Source organism: Nyctibius grandis, chromosome 2 (assembly GCF_013368605.1).
Source record: "Nyctibius grandis isolate bNycGra1 chromosome 2, bNycGra1.pri, whole genome shotgun sequence".
Taxonomy (NCBI): domain Eukaryota; kingdom Metazoa; phylum Chordata; class Aves; order Nyctibiiformes; family Nyctibiidae; genus Nyctibius; species Nyctibius grandis.
In genome coordinates, this window is record NC_090659.1 from 57,493,357 (window position 1) to 57,515,666 (window position 22,310).

At 38.5% G+C, this 22,310-nt stretch overlaps 1 protein-coding gene across 2 annotated transcripts in view; it reads right to left on the minus strand.

The window, feature by feature from the left end:
* Positions 1-8,779: 8,779 nt before the first annotated feature.
* ATP11A (ATPase phospholipid transporting 11A) overlaps positions 8,780-22,310 on the minus strand; it is a 135,158-nt gene continuing 121,627 nt past the window's right edge. The window contains exons 28-30 of one of the 2 annotated variants that reach the window (XM_068420528.1): positions 21,556-21,721; positions 19,508-19,596; positions 14,278-14,343 (exon numbers count right to left, since the gene is read on the minus strand). In XM_068420528.1, the coding sequence (XP_068276629.1) occupies positions 19,519-19,596; positions 21,556-21,721 (244 nt within the window). In that variant the 3' untranslated portion in view covers positions 14,278-14,343; positions 19,508-19,518. Of the gene's footprint in view, positions 14,344-19,507; positions 19,597-21,555; positions 21,722-22,310 lie in introns of both variants that reach the window. The other variant, XM_068420519.1, reaches the window with a different exon arrangement.

Below are 22,310 nucleotides of genomic sequence, written 5' to 3' on the forward strand. Positions count from 1 at the left end.
CTTGCCGGAGTACCTGTGCTTTCGGAGTCAGGTTGGGAAGACGGGCGACAGTATTTTCAGTGAAGGGCCTTTAGTTCAGGAGTTAACTTCTCCCAGTCTAGTGCTCTGTGCCTGTTGCCAAATTTATCCAGAGGAACACTTGAGAATACACGTTTACTTTCAGTTGTAAGGAGTAAGAAGAGGTGTACAAAGGTACCTAAATAGGGAACTGTTATTGCGTACCCTGTGCGGGCTGGTGTGATTCTACATGCACGTATTTCAAGTGAGAGCAGAACTAACTACGGTGCTATAGGAAGTTCTCTTAGTATGAGCTGTACCTGTCTCTGCCAGTCATGAAGTCTGAAGGGGCTACAAAATGACAACATGTTGGCTTTCAGGGAGAGATTACGTGAATTGTGTCTATCAAATATCTGAGACCTTTCTTTATTGAGCAACTGGTCTGAGCCACATCTTGTACAGCATCAGAAACCGCCTGTAAAGTCAAAGTAATCTACTGAGAAAAAATATGCAGGAAATTAAGCCTCAAAGCTGTTATTTGGAGAAGTTCTCCAGAGTATGTTAGGAAGATTTTTGAAATGTGATGAGAATAAAATAGTAATGATTGTCCACAGGGAAGAGGAAATGCAAAATTAATCTTTTTTTTTTAAATTAGACTGACAATGATTCTCTTTTTTATAATTGTGGTAATAATTAGTGAATTATGTAAACCAATTTTGATTAAAACAAAGGCAGTCTGAAAGAAATCAGAGCAATTGAGATATGTGTAATAAAGCACTGGGTTGAAAGATTTATTAGTGCCAAATATAATGCAAATGTGATGAAGTGGAATAAGGAGGAGACCAGACTTTAGAGAACCTCATTGGTAAGCTCCACAATTCCATGTTTTTGCAAGATGTGAGCAAAATATGTTACCAGAAAACCTAGCCTGTCTTCTTATTACACCATGAACATTGACAAACATGACTCTTAGGCTCAGGGGACACTGTGCAATCATACTCTGCTTTCTGATGGTGTAAAGTATTTCCAGAAATTCCTCCTCCTCTGGTATGAAATATTTACCTTAATACAAATCCTAAGAACTCACTAAAAATAACAACAGTCTCTCCATAAATAATAGAAAGACTCTTGATTTCAGGGTTATTCTATGGCTGAAAATTCAAGCTGAATGTGCTAGAAATAGTGTGGCCAGCAGGACCAAGGAAGCAATTGTTCCCCTTACTCGGCACTGGTGAGGCCACACCTCGAATACTGCGTTCAGTTTGGGCCCCTCACTACAAGAAAGACATTGAGGTGCTGGAGAGAGTCCAAAGAAGGGCAACGAAGCTAGTGAAGGGTCTGGAGAACAAGTCTTATAAGGAGCAGCTGAGGGAACTGGGGTTGTTTAGTGTGGAGAAAAGGAGGCTGAGGGGAGATCTTATCGCTCTCTACAACTACATGAAAGGAGGTTGTAGTGAGGTGGTTGTTGGTCTCTTCTCCCAAGTAACAAATGATAGGACAGAGGAAATGGCCTCAAGTTGTGCCAGGGGAGGTTTAGATTGGATATCAGGAAAAATTTCTTCACTGAAAGGGTTGTCAAGCATTGGAACAGGCTGCCCAGGGAAGTGGTGGAGTCACCATCCCTGGAAGTATTTAAAAGCTGTGTAGATGTGGTGCTTAGGTGTGGAGGCTTGGTTAAGTGAGAGGGGGCATGATTTCATGCCACTGAGCAGTCTGAGCAGTCCAGGCTTTGAGCAAGAGTTAGGCCCAGAGCGAGTCACCTTGGACTCTCCTTGAACACTGCAAAAATGCAACAAAACAAGGACTTGGCAGCTGTAACAAACAGATAAAAGAAACAGGAAAAGGGGAGGGGGTGCTCATCGCTCTGTGTATCTAAATTTGTAGACCAATCATATATGCTACTAGTACGCGTGGACAGCAAGGCTTTACCAATGGAAACGCGGGCTTTGGTGCGTGATCAGTGTGCTCTCTGCTTAGGGTCTATATATATCATGTACGTGTAATCATTAAACGGAGAACTTCCATACTCATATTGGGATTGTGTCGTTACTCCGGAACCGTCGCCCAGCACCCAGGAGCCGCGCCCTCGACTTCCCCTTTCCTTCACTTAGGGACATGATTTAGTGGTGGACTTGGCAGTGCTAGGTTAATGGTTGGGATCTCAAAGGTCTTTTCCAGCCTAAATGATTCTATTCTATTCTACCAGCATGGCCCATAGTAGTCCTTTTAGCCTATAGCAACTGAGATTTTATCAGAAGGGCGCTGCTGAAGATTCAGCTTGTTATGGCTGGATGATCCTTTTGTGCTCACCAGAGTTCTTGATGAAACACAGGATGATTGCCGTAATGAATGGGATTGCGTTGAAAGGAGGAGGGCTTGTGGAGGAGTCAAATGGACAAGACACTCAGATAAGTGCATTAACTAGGAATAAAGCTGATGATTAGCTACAAGGAAAAAGAAATGTGCACAGCAACTGCTCTTTGATGCCCTTCCTGAACTCATTTTGATCAAAAAGCAGTGTACAGGCTTGGGCTTTAAAACCAGATGGTAGAATGGGAGACTTCTTACGTGTTGTCACAACCTGTGCAAGCACACACAGGGTTCTGGAGATGAAGTCATTCATTGTAAGTCTTCCACCATTTATTGCCATGATTCCCTGAGCTAGTCACTGGAACAAATGCGAAGATACACTCCAGTCTAAGATGTAAGAGGAATAAACCAGGAAGAACAGTATCTGCAGGGAATCAGCTGATATTGGAAGGTACTAGGAAATCTGTAGCAACAGGAGCAGGGACTAAGGGAAACTGTAGCTAACGTGGAGGAAGACTCTTCATTTATATTGCCTAAAAAGGCAGGTTAAACACGCCGAACTCTTCTGAAATCCAGAAAGGGTTTTTCTGTGCTTTTACATTCTAATTGAACCAACACCGCGTGGAAAGTGCTAGCAGCACAAAGCAGGCAGTGTTTGTGCAGCTGATGCTTGCCCTAGGTACCTTGCATAGCAGAGCTTCCAGAAAGGGCCTGGAAGAGCTGGGTACGGCTCTCCCTGAGCAACGCAATTTCAAAGGCCTGTCAAGAGACAGAAGGTGATTTCCTACAGGCATGGGGAAATCTACAGGGCAAGCATCTTCCTGTACGTTGATTTAGCAAATATGTGAGCTTTCTAGCAAATTTGTGCTGGAAGTGGCCATGGAAGATCTCTCCTGTTGTTTTCCTCGGTGGTTGGCACAGAATCAGACTCTTCCAACTTCTGGTGCCTGTAGAACATATGTGGTGTGTGGAGCATATGATTCTCTTTCCTCTCCTCCCTTCCTTCCTTTCAGGGTTATGAGTCAGGCCAGGCCTCTTGTTAGCAGTCCCACAGCCGTTAAAGGTGTTGGGAGGACTGGGAGATCCGCCTGTAACCCTGAGTGTGGAATACATCTAAATGGAAGGAGGGAGATTCCCTGGTGAGGGAGACTTACCTGGGACTCTAAAGATGCTTAGGTCCTAAAAAACCCACAGCTTCAGGCTGCAAGGTCCAGACCTGGCCAGCTAAATAAGATTAGTCCTAATCTGTGTATTGGGGACACAGCCACAAGCAACAAAACTCGTGTGGGAGGATGAAGCTGTAAGTCTATCCTGCTAATGGCTTGTGCAAGAGCCATTTGCTATTCATGTTTCAAATTTTGCGTGTCTCTGTGTCTATGTTGTCATAGTGACAGAAGGCACTGAGAATATTTTGTCTTTTTTTTTCTTGGGCATGGATGCAAAACATCCTTTGCCATGTGTGTTTTCTTTCCCTCCTAGTTGATTTTTTTTTTTTCTTGGCTTTCCCAAGAGTTTAAAAAAGAACTGAAATCGTTAATGGAGTTCACTGTGCTTCTCTTCAGTACCGTTAGATAGTAAATACATTTTTAATATCTGCCAAACAAATACAATACATACTAAAGGATCTGGGCTGAATGTCATGATTAAAAATACATTGTAGGTACTATTTGTTCTTATTCTCAGCGTACCATCCAACAGAATATCTTCTGCTGGCTGTAATGGGAGCTTAGACACCTGCATTGTACACGCACAGCTGTCAGTACCTGAACCTGAAGCTCACGCTTGGCTTCTTGGATCATATTTTGGTGTTGAGTTGTTCAAATACACAGCTCCCACTTAATTCCTGCCTTGGCTTATGCAGAGAAGAGGCAGAGAGGGGGAGGAGAGCAGAAAAGTTCCTGAGACTAGAAACACGGTGTGCTTTGGTCTGCAGTATGTAAGGAAGGGATTTCAAAGGCGTATGTGCCGCTGTCTTGCTCTGTAGGGAACACAAACTGCAGATCAGAGTTTTGGGCTGTGCACCATGAAACAGCTGAAACGTAATGATGAAGACCAATAGTTAAGTGAAGAAATTGTTCGGGATTGGACAAAAACATGGACTTTCTGTAAAAATAATAGTAAGGAAGAGTGTGTTAGTTTTGACTACATCCAGTGTGGTGGTGGAGAATAAATGGATTTGCAACCCATGAACCCTATTAGAAGAGTGGTGTAACGTGGCAGTAAGATGAAATGTCTCTGAAACAGTAATGTAAAAGTTGAGTTGCAGGCAAATGTTCAAATTGGACATTCATCAGATTGACAGGTCAATCCATGTGAGAGGATGCCTGAACTCTACTGTGTATTAGTGAAATTTATTTTTATGCTACTCTAACTTTCCTAACTCCCAAGCCAACGTATTTTAATATAACACCTGTAGTGTCCACATATAGATGAGAAGGTAGATCAGTGACAAGAGTATCATGGGATCTATAGTGCCTGGCAGTGGTGGTCTGGGTTTTTTGCACAACACCCACCTTACTCCCTAAATCATTAGAATTCCAAACATACTGTCTTGGCTCAATACCTGGATACAAAATTAATTACGATAAATCAGAATTGGTAAGCATGCATCTCCGCAAAATGTAAGGGGAATGTAAATCTTCATAAACTGAAGCAGTTAAAAAGTTCATAGGGTAGCTGGATATTAACCTCATGAAAAACACGAGTACCTTCTAGAAACCAATCATTTACTGTTCTGGAATAGCAACAGCTCTTAAACAATGAGTAAGAGTGCGAGACTTCTCGAATGAGCAGATTACTTGCCAGCAAAATAAAGATGATCTCCCAACTTGCTGTATTTCAATGTTCATACCTATTTGGTAACAGAGTTGGCAGATGGTTCTCAAGAACCACTTCTGGAAATTAAAGATGCCGAAGTTGAGTGCATGAATATTATTCAGATAGGCTATGATGGAAAGGTTCAGGACAGTGGCATATTGCCCAAAGTTAGTTGAAGGATGTAATGATGATTGATGCAGAAGCAGAGCAGTATGAGGGAAATGGATCTTTCAGATATGGATAAGACTTTGGGGGGAGGGTGTGGTTTAGAATTTAAATAGCCACTCGCTGTCTATGTTACCTTCAAATCTTTGGGTATGTATATGAAAATGGACCTGTTCTCTTGTCTTACAAATACTATCACTCTTAAAAAAAAATTCTCCCTGGAGACCCTCAAACACGAGTGGTCAGGTAATGTGTCACTCAAGCCAAAACTGTAGGATACAGGGAGTTTGCAATAAACTCAGTGAGTTAAAAATTCCTTTTCCCCAATATTTTCAAACCCCAACTTTTTATAAGAAAAAATATATTGAAAAAGTCCCATAAGACCATGCATCCTTTTGGAGCCACTAGCATAAATGAAGTCAATAGGGAGAGGGTTAATTTCCAAAACATGCACAATTTTAGTAAAGAAAAGGATGGATGAGCTTATTTTGAGTCTTAATTTGCTTAGAAAGAGACCTGGGAAAAGCAGGAGAGCTGGATGCAGGAGGAAGGTAAGAGAGAGATTATCTCCCACATGAAATTCACACCAGGGTGTGGGGTGGAGTGGGTGGTTTGTGGTGTTTGTGTGCACGTTCAAATATTTCTTGTATAGAGGTGACCAAGGCAGTAACCATTGTAGTGGTGACCATATTGCTCCAGATCTGCTGGTTTGCCTGAGTGCTTCTCTGAGACAGCATGAAAAAAGAGAGATCGCTCTTGTTACCCCATATGGGACTATGCTGTGCTCAAGCGTAGAAGGAATGGTTTCCTTCTTTCAGGATGAAGCATGGAGTGCTAAAATACTTCTGGGGGAAGGGAGGTACCCAGCATGTTAGGTACTAGATAAGAGGCAAGAAACAGGAGATGTAAACATGTATCCCATTTCCTGCCTACAGGGAGAAGAGAAGGCATTAATGTTTGCAACCCTAGTCAAACTCTTTTAGACGGACAATTCTCAATTTCACACAGCTTTTTTTTTTGCAGGTGCACATTTTTTACTTACCCAAATGTGTGTGCCCAACTAACCATCTCTTACCTGTATATGTTCATTTTTTTTTTAAGTTCTTCCTGCTGGCCGGTCGAAGCAGTTGCTGTTCTCCAAATTCCCTCAAACTCTTTGTTATCCCTCAGTCAGCACATCAGACTGCACACAGTGCAGCATTGGTGTGGCCTCCCCTCGAATACCACGTGCAGTTTTGGGCCTCGCAATATAAGGATGTAAAATATTAGAATGTGTCCAAAGGAAGGCAACAAAGATGGTGAGAGAACTAGAGGGCATGACTTATGAGAAGCGTCTGAGGATAATTGGTTTGTTCAGCCTAGAGGAGCCTGAGGGATGACCTCACTGCTGTCTACAACTACCTCATGAGGGAGGTGCTGATCTCTTCTCTCTGGTGTCTGGTGACAGGACACGATAGAACGGCTTAAAGCTGCGTCAGGGGAAGTTCAGATTGGACATTAGAAAATTCTTCATGGAGAGGGTGGTCAAGCACTGCAGTAAGCTCCCAGGGAAGCAGTCATGGCCCCAAGCTTCTTGGCATTCAAGCATTTGGACAACACTCTTAGATCTATGGTTTTAACTTTTGGGTTGCCTTGGTTGGGAGGAGTTGGACTCCGTGATCCTCGTGGGTCCCTTCCAACTCAGGATATTCCATGAGTAGCTCATGTTTTACGTGAGAGAGACTGGGAGTCACCTTTCGTTTAGTTTTGTGACAAAGAAACAAGATCAGAGACCTCAAAAAAAAAAATGGGGTGAAGCTGATCAGCCTTACTCTCATTTTAGTGTAACGCTGTGGATTTTTGTTTCCTTGTTTTGCCGTTTTCAGAATGGAAAAAAGAAGTAACTAAATAGAATACTTGTTTAGAAAAATAAAATCTCTTCTAGTCTGGGAACAAATATGTAAACTTATACCACACAAAAATTAGATTTTAAATGAAGTCCCACAATTATCTCGAACAGCTAAGTGTTTGCAGTAAGCACCTACTATATTATACATAGACCAGTACTACCGAGGAGTAAGATCATCTTGGACTCAAACATGTTCTGTTGTTCTGGACATGTACGACAATGGATGCAAGTACACTGTCTCTGCAGCTGCTCTAATCAACACCTAGTGAGGTTAGAGGGTGTCAGGCAGCTGGGCATTTCACATAAGCACGATGAAGTCCTGGGCATCCAGGGAAGGTGGATTCTGAATCACCTGCTGTGGGCCTTACCCAAGAGGACGGAGAGAAGCTTGACTCGTGCTGCAGTACAACCTACAATGGAAGGATCTTCAGCTTTTTTCCATCTGAACCAGTTCCTTTCAGCACAATGATGTACAAACACTGCTTTTGGGCTAAACTAATACCTAATTTGGACTTGCTAAGACTCCTCACTTAAAAGCCAAGTGAATCCCAACTGTTACTGAGCTGTATCACTGCATCAGTGTTAAGCTTTGTGGTCTTGTGCCTGAAATCCCTTAGGAGGTGAGGTCTTCCTTTCTGGGCTATAATTTTATCAGAATAAAAGGGAACACAGTACCTCTTAGTAGCTGGAAATAAACAATTAGACTTCAACCTAACTAATATTGACAACTTTCTCTAGCTATGCAGTTTATAATCACCTTAGAAGCAAGCTGCTCAGCACTTCCTAGAAGAATACTCTTCTAGGCTAGCTACTTGGTTGGAAGCATTTTCTGAAATAAAAATCAGCATACCACTTGATGGTCTTGAACCTTGGATCAGGATTTGTTTTCCTTCCTTTCTACAACTCAGTGTTTATTAGGTTGCAAGATCTAGCTTTCCAATTTGGTTAACATTTCAGCGCGAAGTATCTTTACAAAATATGTTTAAAATCTCAGCCTAAGTGTTGATGTGCTTTTTGTGTACCTGTTAAACTTGTTTTCCTTGTTAGGAACAAGAAGCACATCAGTTTTTCCCACATTAAAGGAGATGGGATGTTAACAGTTTCTCCTGATACAATCTGAATAGGGAGCCTCTGAGCCTAGCAGGACGCTGCATCGTATGGATTTTTAAAAGCTTAATGCACTGTGAGATTTTTTAACTGAAATAATGGAAAACAACAAATGAACCTTTTGGTGGTTTAAAATTGAATACTACTCCTATTTGTCTCCTTTAAATGGAAAATAAACACTTAAATTATTAAGAGTCACTGTTATTAATTTACTGCAGACTCAACAGTTAAAAAAGAACTGATCACACGCTGCAATTTTCCGATAAATACATCTAAACCTAGATGGGGGATGTGAGGCATGTGATAAACTGTCCTGTTTAACGACATGAGTTAATGGCTATATTTGTTTTTATCCCTGTCCTGTCACTTCACAGAAATGACGCCTCTGAATGGCCATGATTTTTGCTTTAGCATTTGAATGAAATTAAAATGAAAAGACCCGTAGGTATGCGTAATGGAAACACACAACAACAAAGCTTTATTAGAACGGTCAAATGCTATTTTTAAATTCATGTAGAGTATCACCTGAGGAAATTCAAATACGCAGAAAACAAACCCAAAAAACTTCAGTCTCTCCAACCTATCTCACTTCATATCAAAATAACCTTCAGGGAAGATTTTATACAGCAATATTGCATATATTGCAGAAAAAAATGTAGCCCCATTGTAGAATATAAGAAACAGTTTTCAATTAATTCTACAATGCAACTTACTAAAAGAGCACAATTTAAAGAGCTAAAGGAAAACATAAGATATTAAATTTAGAATACTGTTCAGAAACCATTGACTTTCTATCCTTTTTTTCCTTTAAATAAGTAAACATATTTTTACATGCAAAATAAAGTTGTCTACTTAGGCAGTAATCCGTTCCTTTTGCGACTGTGTTCCTCCTGAAATCCAGATGCATCATCACATTACTTTTTCCTAAAACAGTTTCAATTTAATAATATTTCTATCTAATTGCAATTTATGCATTTTTTACTTTACTGTATGAATAAAGGGAAAAGCATCTTCCATATTTACCTTTTGCCCTCAAACTACCTTCTCCAGAAGTTCATTCAGTAGAAACACAAAATTTCTTGTCGTCCAAAGAGGAGACGGGTACAATAGCCTTGTATTGTTTGGATAAAAAGTTCATATAAATACAAACCCATTACTCTGAAATCTTTATTATGGGAAGTGCGAAATCAATATACAGACAGAGCGCCTAAGCTTTCTACACAGCCTGAGAGTGGAAGAGGAAGGCACCCAAGCTAATGCTCCAACTTGCTTTGGGGAGGCTGTCTAGGATACCTTCCATCTGACTGCATCAATGTGCTCGATAGTCTGGAATGGTTTTGAAACTACAGAAAGTCCCCTAATATTTTACCACCAAATGAAAGAAAGTGGTGGTATTTCTGTGCACTCAGCCTCTTTTGTAAGAATCTGTGAACACTGCTACCAACTCAGACGGCAAGGCATGTTGATTTTGCCTCTAATTCAGTTTCTTTAAATTGCCAACATTGCAAAAGAAAGGAGCCATAGCTCTGGGTACCCCGCACAGCAGAACTGTAAGGAAATGCAGATCTTCTGTGTAGCTCACGAGTTTAGTTTGGAAAGAACTTTAGCACTTATCCAACCTGTGCGGGAGGAACTGGTAGCAATTTCTATTAGCTTTGCAACAAACCCCACACACTGTTTATATCCCAGTCTCCTCTGAATTTACCGTTTGTCAGCTTGCTTTTTTTATCTGGCTACATATTCTCTGAAAATAAATGTGACTACAACCATATGCAATAACAGAATCAAACACTCATCCCATTTTCTGTTATCTACTTACATTTTATTACAGACTAATATGAAACTGTCTCATATTCATACTAGAATTATTTTAATTACTCGTGAGCAAACTTAAACCAGTCTTGAATGTTTATATTTATTGCAAGCAGATTCATGTCTCCTGCTTAGATATTCTACATAAGGATCCAAAATGTGACTGAATATAAACAAGTTATATTTGGTTATCTACAGAAATCAGAGTTAAAAATAGCTGTGAAAAGAAACTCTACAGTAATGTATTCACACACTGACTCTTCAAATCAAATAAATGAAGTGGTATTGGATAATCTAAACATTAGATTTGAAGGCTGATTTCTTTTCATTTATTTTTCTTTTTCATTTATTTTTCAAATAAATGCACCTATAATTGTACAATTAAAATTAAGTATCAGTATTTGGTGCTGATGACTACAGACATATTTAATGTTTAATGCACAGATAACTACCCCTCAGCCCCCATACAGCAACTTTTGCAGATTCTACTTTACATTAGATCATGAAAGGAGATTTAAAATGCAATGTGTACATAGCACAGAATTTATGTCAGAGACAACGCAGATTAAAATTCTGTGAATTTTCATAAAGTAAAAAATTAAAGCTATATAAACTGATTTTTAGATTATTCTGCAAAGTAGAATCACGTGCTTTTTCACTTTCATAATACTTTCACAAATTTCCATTAAAGCTTTTTCAACAGAGACAGTAGCATGAGCACGATGATCCCAATGGCTTCCAAAAGAAAAGCAATGCAGTTAGCTATTTTTTCCTTTTGTATTTGCAAGCCAGTTGGGTCAAGACAAACAGGCTAATGCAAGCAAGAAAGTAAACTGTAAGCTTTTACATCAAGTGGCCGGACAAACAATTATCATACATGGTAAAAAAAAAAAAGATCTTTTGCCACAAACCACTGCAGGAATATATGAACTTCAGTGGCGTAAAAGCTTGAAATACTAAGTCTTCACATACATTTGGTTAGCGCTTACCAGTTTCAAGACATTTATAGAAGCAGTTATGGAGACACTATGTTGTTAAAGCTGCAACAATTTAAACGAGGCAAGTTAGGAAGTTATATAGATTTCTATACTTTTCCCCTTTAATTCTTTTTTTTTAATACATAAAAATCTGTCTCCTTTCAGTGTCCCATCCATAATAAAACATTCTAATGCATTTTGATCTAACTTCTACTTTTTCATCTCTGTATCATCTGATCCATTTACAGTGAAACTCCAAGTTAATGCCTGCTGCAGTGGAGTAGGTTTGCATGGCAACAGTAACGGGGACTGAAGCAAAAGCACATCAAGTGAAACCCAGTTGATGTTTTATGTTTTTTCCATTAAAGTCTATTTCAACAAACAAACAATACCAACTTTTAAAGGTAAAAGTATTGCTAAATCAAAGCAGAAACTTCCACTTAAATTCAAGCATTCTTTCTCCTCCAAAAAATTACACATTAACTAAAATTGTCCAAGCAGTTCTATAGGTGTTTCAGCCTGAATAACATTGTAAATCATTTCTAAGTGCAGGGCTACATGAAGTTTGCAATGAACTGCTTTGTTAGTAAGCAGAACAGGAATGCAGCATTTTCAAAAACATCAAGCAAAGATCTGCTTATTAAGGCTAAAAGATGGAACTCAGAAAAGTAAAAAAAGCAGGAGGCCTTATAGAGTAAAAAAGCTAGCAGAAATACTATAGCACTGAAAGTACAGCGCTCTAATCACCGCTGTCACAAATACCAACAAAACATCAATAGTTTGGGTGAGACTGACAGAGCAATAGACCTATCTATATTTCTAATTTGACATTCATTAGAATTTTAACATTCAGCCACAACTCCACTCTAAGCTAAATTTAAGTGGCCAAAACTCATAGGTATAAAAAAAGCCTTCAAAACATATACTTAAAAAAAATAGAAATGGTGTGTTAACAAATGTATGCGTAAAACAGATTTATAAATAGCTACAGTATGAAAAATATTTCAGTGCAAAGGCAATTTTAAGATTTCTAAAAAATACATTACAAATAATTTGTTAACTACACACAAGAAATTTGTCACTGCTACTGATATAAAATTTATGCCTATATTAATTTTTAAAAATATATACACCAGTGTTTTATGTAGGGGACGGTTCTAACTGACCAACATTCAAGTCTGCAATGGCAAGTATATGTACACACACCCACACCCATGCACATATGTATGTATTTCAAAATGTTACTGCGATGAGGACATTCTTTGAAACTTAAAAGTGCTACATGTTAAATGGTAAAAATACCTTCATCTGTGGTGCTCACCATTAGACTTTTTAAAAATTCTCGTATCTTTGGTATACTGAAAATTTCACAACTCACTTTACAATCTCTGCATGTCTCAGGGCATTTGAATAATATTTCACTGTTTGTTTAATGTGAAAATCACTTGGAATATTGTGAGGAATATTTCCTAGTGTGTTGATTTTTCTTTTATTAAAACGTAAATTAGTAAGTAAACTATTTTGCCTCTGTTTTTTTTTTTTTTAACACAAAAAGGGAAATAATTTTTCTCTGCCACCCTAGTCCATTCGAAAGACAACTAACAACATCTTGGCCAGGTCTTCCAATAAAGGCTGCAGCTCTGATTCCAAATATTTTGTTTTCACATTGAAACAATATTTTAGCTAATGTCCTCCCAGAGGTAGTTAATGACTATGGTTATTAACCAGTTCTAACCACCAGGCTGAAACTGATTGAAATCAGGTTACTCCTTCAGATATTTTTGCACCCCAAAATAAAACACTGGACTAAAGAAACAAGACAAGGACACAGCTAATAGTTGAATTAGTGCAAGGTAACATAAACATAGCAGAGAAAAGAGTAGTGCAAGTTGGCTGTCATTTTTGAAGCAATTCAAACTGAATCTTTGCAGTCAAACTAGTTTGTATATCACAACTACGGTTCAACTGTTAGTAAACAGCCATGTGCCACCTCGTGGTTTGCTTGCAAAAGTTAACAGTTGTGTGCTTTGTAAGATGTCTACCAAGCCCATTAGTCAGTATTTATTTAACCATACACACAAAAAAAATCAAAATTAAGAGGATGAATCCAGATAGTAAAAGATGCCTATTTGGAAAAACAGCTTTTCTTCTCTTAAGGATAAAACGTGTCAAAAAAAAGCTTAATATATAATACTTTCTGCTATGCATATTTTACAGTCACGGGGATAGGAAGTGGGAACACCAGGTAATGTGCATCTTTGACAAATTCACGAAGAACTTCTAGGCAAAATGCTCACATTCAGTTTTTGAGTAGGTATCAACATTGATGATATTTACCTATTTAACAGCCAACTTGACTTCATCTAGCGTGTACATACTCTACACAAGGATTGTTTTGCCTATCTTTCTACAGGGGAAAACTAACTGAAAACCAGACATAGCCCTGATTTGGCCACTTACAAGGAAGTGAACATTAGAGAGTGTTTCTTGAAAGCAGATTTGCACAGAGGAAACAGCAGTTTGTTCTACAGAAAGAGCAAAGAAAGAAAAAGGACAGAGGAAAATCAGAAACAGCACATGTTAAATATGCTTTAAGAGACTTTCATTGGAGATAACTGAGGTCATTGCTTCTGGCTGAAAATTAAAACTGTTGATCTCAAAATGTAGGTCACTGACTGAAACTATAGACTTCAAGTAACAAAGAAAATGACTGAAGATGACAGAAGCAGTAAATGCACAAAAGTCTTGACACAGGATGAAGAGAATTTTTAGTGCTACCAGTCTCACAGTACCGGACTGTGCAGATTGTTCATTGCTCCAGTAGATCAAAACATAAAAAGGGGCCTATTGGCCTGGAAGGGTTCATACTTCTAGCTCTTGATCCTGTTTGTCTGAACATTACCTCAGACAGCAAAAGCCATGTATAGTTTAATATATTTCTGTGACATGTTTGTTTCCTGAAAAAACAAATAAACAAAAATACAGTTTTTAAAGGCTTGACTTGGTGTTCTGTCATACAGACGTTTCCAAACCTGACCCACTGTAGCGGTAGCCTGCACTGGAACGGCAATGCTTATTTGAATAGCCAAAGACAGATGGAAGTACTGAATAATCAATGCCTCTCCAGTGCGTAAACATCATTTTCTTAGAATGAGAATTAGACCTTCTTGTTGAGGAGTTGCTGCAGTCACTGCTCCTGTATCTTGGGCTCTTCAGACAGGCAAGAGGTGTGAATTCTGAGATGTGCTCCCGACAATGCCTTGATGCATTCTGTTAAAAGGAAAAAAAAAAACCCACACAGTAAATAAGATGATTTTGGAGCTGAAAGTCTACAATTGTGTTCCTTCATCGGGCCACTGTGCTCCTGGTATAATAATGCCTTCCACTAGATCACCACTCTGGCTATTTGTTTCATGTAAAGGTATAAACCCTCATGCTGTTGAGCAATCAACCACTTTCAACATGATTAGCTTTATATTAAGACCTACAGAACCAGGCATAATTTTACATATCTCTAAACCTGATAATGGGCTCTTTAGAGAACAGATGAGGACACAGAGGACTGCTTTCAAGTTGAATTGTTTTAAATAAGGTTTATATTTCATTTTGCAATCTCTCCTGGTGTATCTTTTTATCTCTGAACTTTTTTAGTCAGGATTTCTTACGGGGAATTTTAAGACAGAACAGATTCAAGTACTTTGCCCTGTACTTCTGAAGAGAGGGAATTTTTTACAGTTGGTTTGCGCTATTAGATGAAAGTTCCAGAGGTTTAATGCACTTGCTGTGTACTTCTAAGCAGTATCTGATTTTGGACTTGCTTATGTTATGTATAGAATCTATACAGGCAATTTATACTACACATCACATTACTATCTTGGTCTAATTGTCCATTAAAATTTATCTGTACCACATAATCACTCCACACACTGGCAGAATCGGCACTTCCACTCAGGAAATACTCAGGACTGCAGTAACACCATGGTTACATGACACAACCCTGGAATATATGCATAAACTAAAAGAAAATTAGCACAGCACTCTCCCCAATAAGTTTATGGAATTCTTCTCACTAAATGCACATATAATTTCCAGGTATAAAGGTATGGAGATTATGTGATGGCATTTAAGATATAGATGCATTATAAGCATGATTCAAATCAACGTTATCAACCGCTCTCTCCATGAATGCTATCCAAGCTGGTTAATCCTCTATTCTTAATCATCCCCTTCCTCCTTCCCTGTTAACAACAACACAGGAACAAAAGGGACAAAATTACAAAATAAATATTCATGACGTAGCTTATAGAAGTTTGGCTGAGATTTAATATTATACTTTTAATGCCAATCACAAGCTTGAAACACTACTCTTCCGTAACCAAGAGCAATCAGCTCTCTTACAACAGTTACTCTTGGAAAAGTTTGCAAACTATACCAAACTGCTCACTAACAGTGAGGCCTGGGTTTTTTAAACACACATATAGACCAAATACCAACATTAATACAGAAAAATGTACATAATTAGGTAACAGATCAGCAGACTTTCTTTTGGAAATGTCAGAGGGAGTAGTCATACACTGTATGGTAACTGTTTTTCCTACTCTTCCAGCTAGAAAGTGAAGCATTTTAGTTACCATATGTATTTCTAAAAATTAATGTTTTTTTCTACACATAGCTCCAAGGCAAGAGCTTTCAATCTGCCATGCCTGAAGCGACTCAAGAAAGCTGGGGTTTTCTACTATTACTTGGCTAGCAGTCATTAAAAGTAAATCAAAAGCACCTCTCAACTACCTTGAAGCCCTACAGCCCACACCAGCCCATTCTATTGCATTTGTCTTCTTTACATATTGGTACGTTGCACCTTCACTTAGTTCCTCATGTGCTGCTTTTGGGGTCAGGAGAGCATGAAGGGCCTGGAGCAGATATGCCATCCAGGTGGGAATGTATTTGAGTAAAAAGTGCACCTTCTTACTTATACTTGTTTGTGTAATCAGTGGTGCAGCAAGGACATGATATAAAGCAGAGAACTTCATTCTTCTTCCCTAATGTTTGGAGGATTTAGGAGCTCACCATTCACGCTCCTGTCTCGGGTATTTGGCAAGGTTACCACGCTTCTCTGTTGATCCAAGGCAGCAATGCAGTGATGCACTGGTCTATACAGAACACACTACTATGGCAGATACTGTCAGATACACAGCCCCAGTCTCCTGACCCAAGGTCCTATTCACAAGCAATTTGGTAATCTTCCTCTCCTACTGTCTGCATTTGTTCTATATACATATTCAAGAGCATGAAAGATGATGGATAAACTGCTAATGTGTGAGAATTACTTCTGACTTTATGTATTTTACACCATGGTGTAATGTGGGTACGCTCTGCCATAAGGACTACAGTTCTTACAGAAGAAATGTTACACAACATCTATACATAACACAATGTATTTATAGGTATATAATACCTATAGGGTGTATCGATTCATTGTTTTGCCTTACATGTGTAAGTGTCTGAGACAAAAGATCTTACCTGTGGCATGGAACATCTCTTGCAAAAACTAGGCTCTCCAAGTAAAACATAACGATTTTGTATCAATATTGATAAAGTACATCAAAAACTCTGGAGGAAACAGTTGATTTGTAAATAGCACAGTTCACCAATAGAAATTAATCCAAACAGGCAACACGTACAGTACTGTTACCTAGCTTTGATCTAATTATGGCTCGGAAGCTGAAAGATTTCCTTCAAGAAGTGGCCCATCGCTGTTCGCCAGTGCATTTAGGGCTGTTTTATGTCTCATACTCTTCTGCAAGGATGAGGAAAAACAGTGAGACTCTTGCTGAATACAAGAGGGAAACATGAATGAATTGTACCGTTTGGTACAAATGTAACTATTGTAGCAAGTCCTGTAAAAGTGACAGATTTTCTGATAGATTTAAAAAGGAAAGGTTATCTAGTGTAAAATAAGGTTTCTATTTCTTGATCCTGAGGTTAATCCTTTGAGCCACTCTGAGGATGTTATTAGTTCAATTTCAAACTCGGTTAAAAATACTTAATTACTCTCAAAAGCACTTAACTGTACCATGACTAAGCACCACTGGCTGTGTGTCCTGCCCATCTGACAATAACCTGTAATGAATGGGAGAGGTCCCCATGGTATGATGAGGCCAAATCGATTCCAAATTAAGGAGTGGACGTCCCACTTCACTACTCCCCAGAACAACTGGTACACTGAAGGGAGTGCAACACATGGAGGTGATGGCGCCAGTGCTAATGAAGGCTGATTTACAGCTTTGTCGTTACACTACAGGGCGAGAGGGCAGGGGAGTTACCAAGGTAACTTCTTCCGTGAGATTCAAATATTGCAATAGCAAGATCCATTTCTTTGTTTTCCGTAGAGGAGGAGCCCAACACATGACAAAGGCAACAGTTTGCTGGTGACTAGTTTTCTAAGAGTGCTGTGCAGTTGTTCAACAGCAGCTAAGCCCATTGAGGAACAGAAGAATGATGAATCCCCAGAGAGGCTTCCCCAGGCAAAAGTACCACTTTGGATTTCCCCAAGCGCAGCAAAGGGTGGAGATCTCATAACAAGGCTGACGGGCCGATCTTGTGACTGAAGTGAAGTAAAAACCGTAAGTCAGAAGCGAAGAGAAAAAGAAAAATATGTCTTAAAAAGGTATGAAAGCATAGAAGTTATTTACAGCTCAGAATCAAAACACCTGGCGTTTCAGCTACAAAATATGTGGGATTGCTGAAACACTGTCAATCGAAGTGACAATTATAAAAATGAAAAGAGGATAATTTAAAGTGAATTTATATTTTCTATAACAGAGCTGCCAAGCTTCTGCTATTAATGAAAGAAGAATAAAGAAAAAGGAAATATAATCAATTAATGTAGATTGGATATATTAAAAAATATTCTATTGCTTTTTAAAAGTAAAGGCTGAAAGAAACCTCACAGCTGTGCAATTTCCAGTTAAAGCACAAAATTCAGCTTGTTTCATTGAGCCAAAGAATCACTGGGACATATATGAGACATGAGCAGATTTTGACCAAAATTACCAAAAGCCAACAGATTCCTCCAAAGCTTTTGCAGAATTAATGTTTTAGCCAAAGACAGACGACAGTTCATATGTGTGTGTATATATATATAAAAATATACATGCACATATATATACATATACTTGTATGTACATATATGTATGTATAGAGACACATACATACATATATGTGTGTGTGTATATATCACTGAAAAGCGCTCTCAAAAAAACCCAGAAATAGATCTGGAATGTTTAAAAACCCTCTGAATGATAATGATGGTAAATAATCACCCACCACACACTGGAGTGACTCAAATAGTTGAAAAATTTAGAAGCATAAGAATTGCTTCAAAGGCTTTATGTGATCTTATTGCCTGAAGAGAACTAATTTAGTCACCTGGGAGGTGGGCACTAGTCCTACGTTAATATTTTCAACTGTTCCAGAAGCCCTTTTATTACAAAGAAAGCAATATAGCTCATAGGAATGCAGTAAGTTTAAAAATAATTGGTTAAAAGCTCAGTTCAAACCAATCCCAAGGCACTTAAAAGGCAATTTTAGCCAGAATTTTCAATAGTGGAAAAAGCTTTGTTTTCCCTGTGACTTACATAATTACAGTAATTTTTATTGACTGTACATTTTTGAAGGGGGAAACAAAGAGGAAATGTATTTTTTATCTTAATCAGTTAAGAAATTAAGCTATAAAATCTGCAATGGAAACCAACAGTCTCCTAGTATTAAGTCAAAAGGAGTTTTCTTGCAGACTGTAAGGAAGCCAAGATTTACTACCACTTCTGCTTTTACATAAAATTAAATGTCATACACTTCTGGAACTTGAGTTGTTGTTTCCTTTCTAGAAAGAGCACAGAATTTCATAAAATGGAATATAAAGAAAGCTCAGTTTCAAAATGCATGCTGGAAATAACTCATTAATAAAAAAGCTGGATTTTCTTCTATCACAGCAGAGCAGATATAAGATTGCTTAAATGGCTTCCAGTACCACATTTTCTGTATCACAGTTATCAGAATTATCACTTCTTTGTGCGGCAACTATTCCATTTACTCAGGTACAATGCAAGCATGACATGCATTCACCTACAGATAGACCAATGATTAAAATGTGGATCTAAGAATTCTAGATTCTTGAGGCAGAAACATTACGTAAAATTCAGTAACAACAGTGACAAAAATCATAGTGATAGTGAGAGATTGTGACAATGATTCATAGAACTTTGAGATAAACAGAAGAAGGAAAAAGCTATATTAAAAAGCACTCTTCTTCAAAATATAGTTGACATGAATCAGAAATGGAGATAATGAGTACGGTAAATAACTTCTGATGATAAACTTTTTACTGTCCTTTGAATGAAATGGCCAAGCATGCAGAAAGGCAGAAAAAAGTCACCTTTTGTTCCATTAGAAACTTAGACTGCTTGAAGTCTGAGAAAGCATAAAGATGGTGGACTGCTCAACAGAAAGGCACTGATGTTTAGTCTGATTTCCCCAGAAGATTGTAGGAAGTAACCGTGCACATCATTTACGTTTAAAGCAAGGTAGCAGTTATTTAGACAAAGCGGATTGGAAGACAGGAAGAAACAAAGAGAGGGAAGAAGAAACACAAGGGATATATCTGGTTAAAAGTCAAAGATTTTCTACTAAATATTTAAAAATTAATATTGCCAGTGTTAAGCCCAAAGTCTGCTTTACAATCGATTCATTTTCCAGCACCAACATACAATGTCAGTAAGAAATGTGGTAACACCTTTGTTTGGGGCTTTTGTTTGCTTGCTCATTTCTTTGCATTAACCCTTTAGACTTCTAAATTAAGCATGCAGAACCTATACTGAGATCAACTTCTTCCACAAGTAGCATATATGGCAAAGAGACATCTATTAAAGATATCGGAATAGAAAGCTGCTAAATGCTGATCTGCCTGGGAATGCTTTTCTGCTTGCTTTGTTCTTTCCTGTCCTCCTGAAGTGGGGCATTTTCACAACTGTATATTCAAGGAATATAAAACAATGGCAAGGGGTTTTACTTTGCAGATATAAGAAAAGATTTTTTTACCTTTGCCAAAGGGGAAATTTTACTTTCCTGGGAAGTAAAGTTCCTTTATTCCTTTCCTCTTAATGCAAAGGATCTTCTCAAATAAACATCAAAATGCTAACTAATCACTATACACACAGTCACTGGCAACTCATTATTTTAACCTAACAGTGGCGGTTGATGGGCTGAAAAGGGCAAGAGCAATAACATGAAGTCCCAGGTTCAACACCTCTACTGTCCTTCACCTTCTAACATACATAATATATGAAAGTTCGTTGGTGTCAAAAATACAGGTAGAATTTTCCATTGGGGTTGGTTTGTTGGCCCCAGAGTAGTACCATGTGTCCCACAGAACCTGACTTCCCTTTCAGCCTCATCAGAGCAAGTCTTTAACTACACAATAGTTTCTCTTTTTGGGCTTATCAGAAGAGAGGTGACAATAGATTTGAAAATACTCTTGCCATTGGCACAGCAAGGCACATTTATGTAGAGATAATATATCAAAACAAGCAAAATGTAGTTGAAATATAAAAGAGGAAAAAATGATTAATAGAACATGTATAAGTTTTAATTCACGTATTTTTGCAACAGGCACAGCATCAGCACAAAATAGTTTGCTAACAAATTATTATATTGCACGGTTCACGCAACATAAATGTTGGCATGAATTTACTACGTATTCCTTACCAACACAGTACATATTAATCACATTTATTTTAAGTGTATAAAATCTAGATTTATTCAATAATAAACACAGCTGCAATTAAAGAGTCCCTTGGTATAAGACTGCAACTGCTTGTGCAAATCCCTACTTTGAAGGGGATTTCAATAAAATCACATGCTCCCTTCCTACCGGTTTGAGTTTAGCTTATTTTAGCTGGTTTTCCACACACTGTGCTCAGCTTGAACGGTAAATGCTAAAATGTCCACACTAGAGTTTCATTTATGCAGTATAATGACTTGGTATGAAAGACAATTACTTCAATTCAGGGATGTGGGAAGTGTCTCTGAATGCTCCACAACAGCAGGAACAACTGCTGCCCAGGCCAACGTAAGTGCCTCCTACCTACCCTCACCAAGATCCCAATCCTCTTGCCCTTCTTATCTCCTCAAGTCAGGTATCATGTTGAACAATATACCTGTCTCCCATCATCCTCATAAGCTGATTTCCCCATGGTTGCTGGTATGGAGACACAGGGGTTGCCCCATGATTCAGGTAAATACCACCATGTAAATAACAGGTAGCGTCTTTCATCATACTGCTCAGAAGTGGCTGGTATACGATCAGCGATACATACCACAGGTGGGGAACCTCTGTTCTAATCTTGTCTCTAACCTTGAAAGAGGTCTAATTATTAGAGACTTGTGATACAAAAAACTAACTTAATAACAAAAAAGTATTTTTACCTGGATCCTTTCTGTTGCTGTAGGCCACAACTGTCTGCATAAAACCTTCTTGAGAACATCTGGAAGAAGGCTGACAGTTATGAGCAGAATTATACCCAGCCATGCAGGACCACTAGACAGCATTTGCAGGAACACATAATACATCCTCTGATAATTGAGAAAAGGCCTAGTAGAAAAAAGATTAAATAGATATTACACTTCAAGACACAAAAGAAAGACTGGCAATGTTAAATATAAAAACCATGACAGCAATGAAATACTTCAGGTTCAACTTTCCAGTTTGTGGGAGTTCATCCACCCGTTTTCTCAAAAGGAGATCTAAACATGCGCTGACTAGAAATAACTACCTTCCTCTTGTCTTCCAGGCTGCAGGAAATACCATGCTGTCCTCCCTCCCAAGCTGCCTCTCCCTTGCAAAGATAAACTAAGTTACATTCTTGTTTATGCTCTTCCATCTACTCCTTATCTTGCCCCAGATATTTTCCACCTTTTTTCTCAGTGTCTCACACATCACTTCCCTCCTCTTTCCCAACGCACACTCATTTGTATGTATCCTCAGAGTAAGGCTCGTTGACCACACCTTTTTTCATATCTCCCAAGCTCCCCTAAGCATCTCTTATGGTTTCATGTTATGCTCCCTAACCTCTTCACGTTTTTATCTGCCCCCACTTTCACTGCCTTCACTTCTGTGTTCCCCTATATCTCCATGGCAGTTGTGTGGTCATTAAAATGCCATCACTGTGTGATAATGGGAA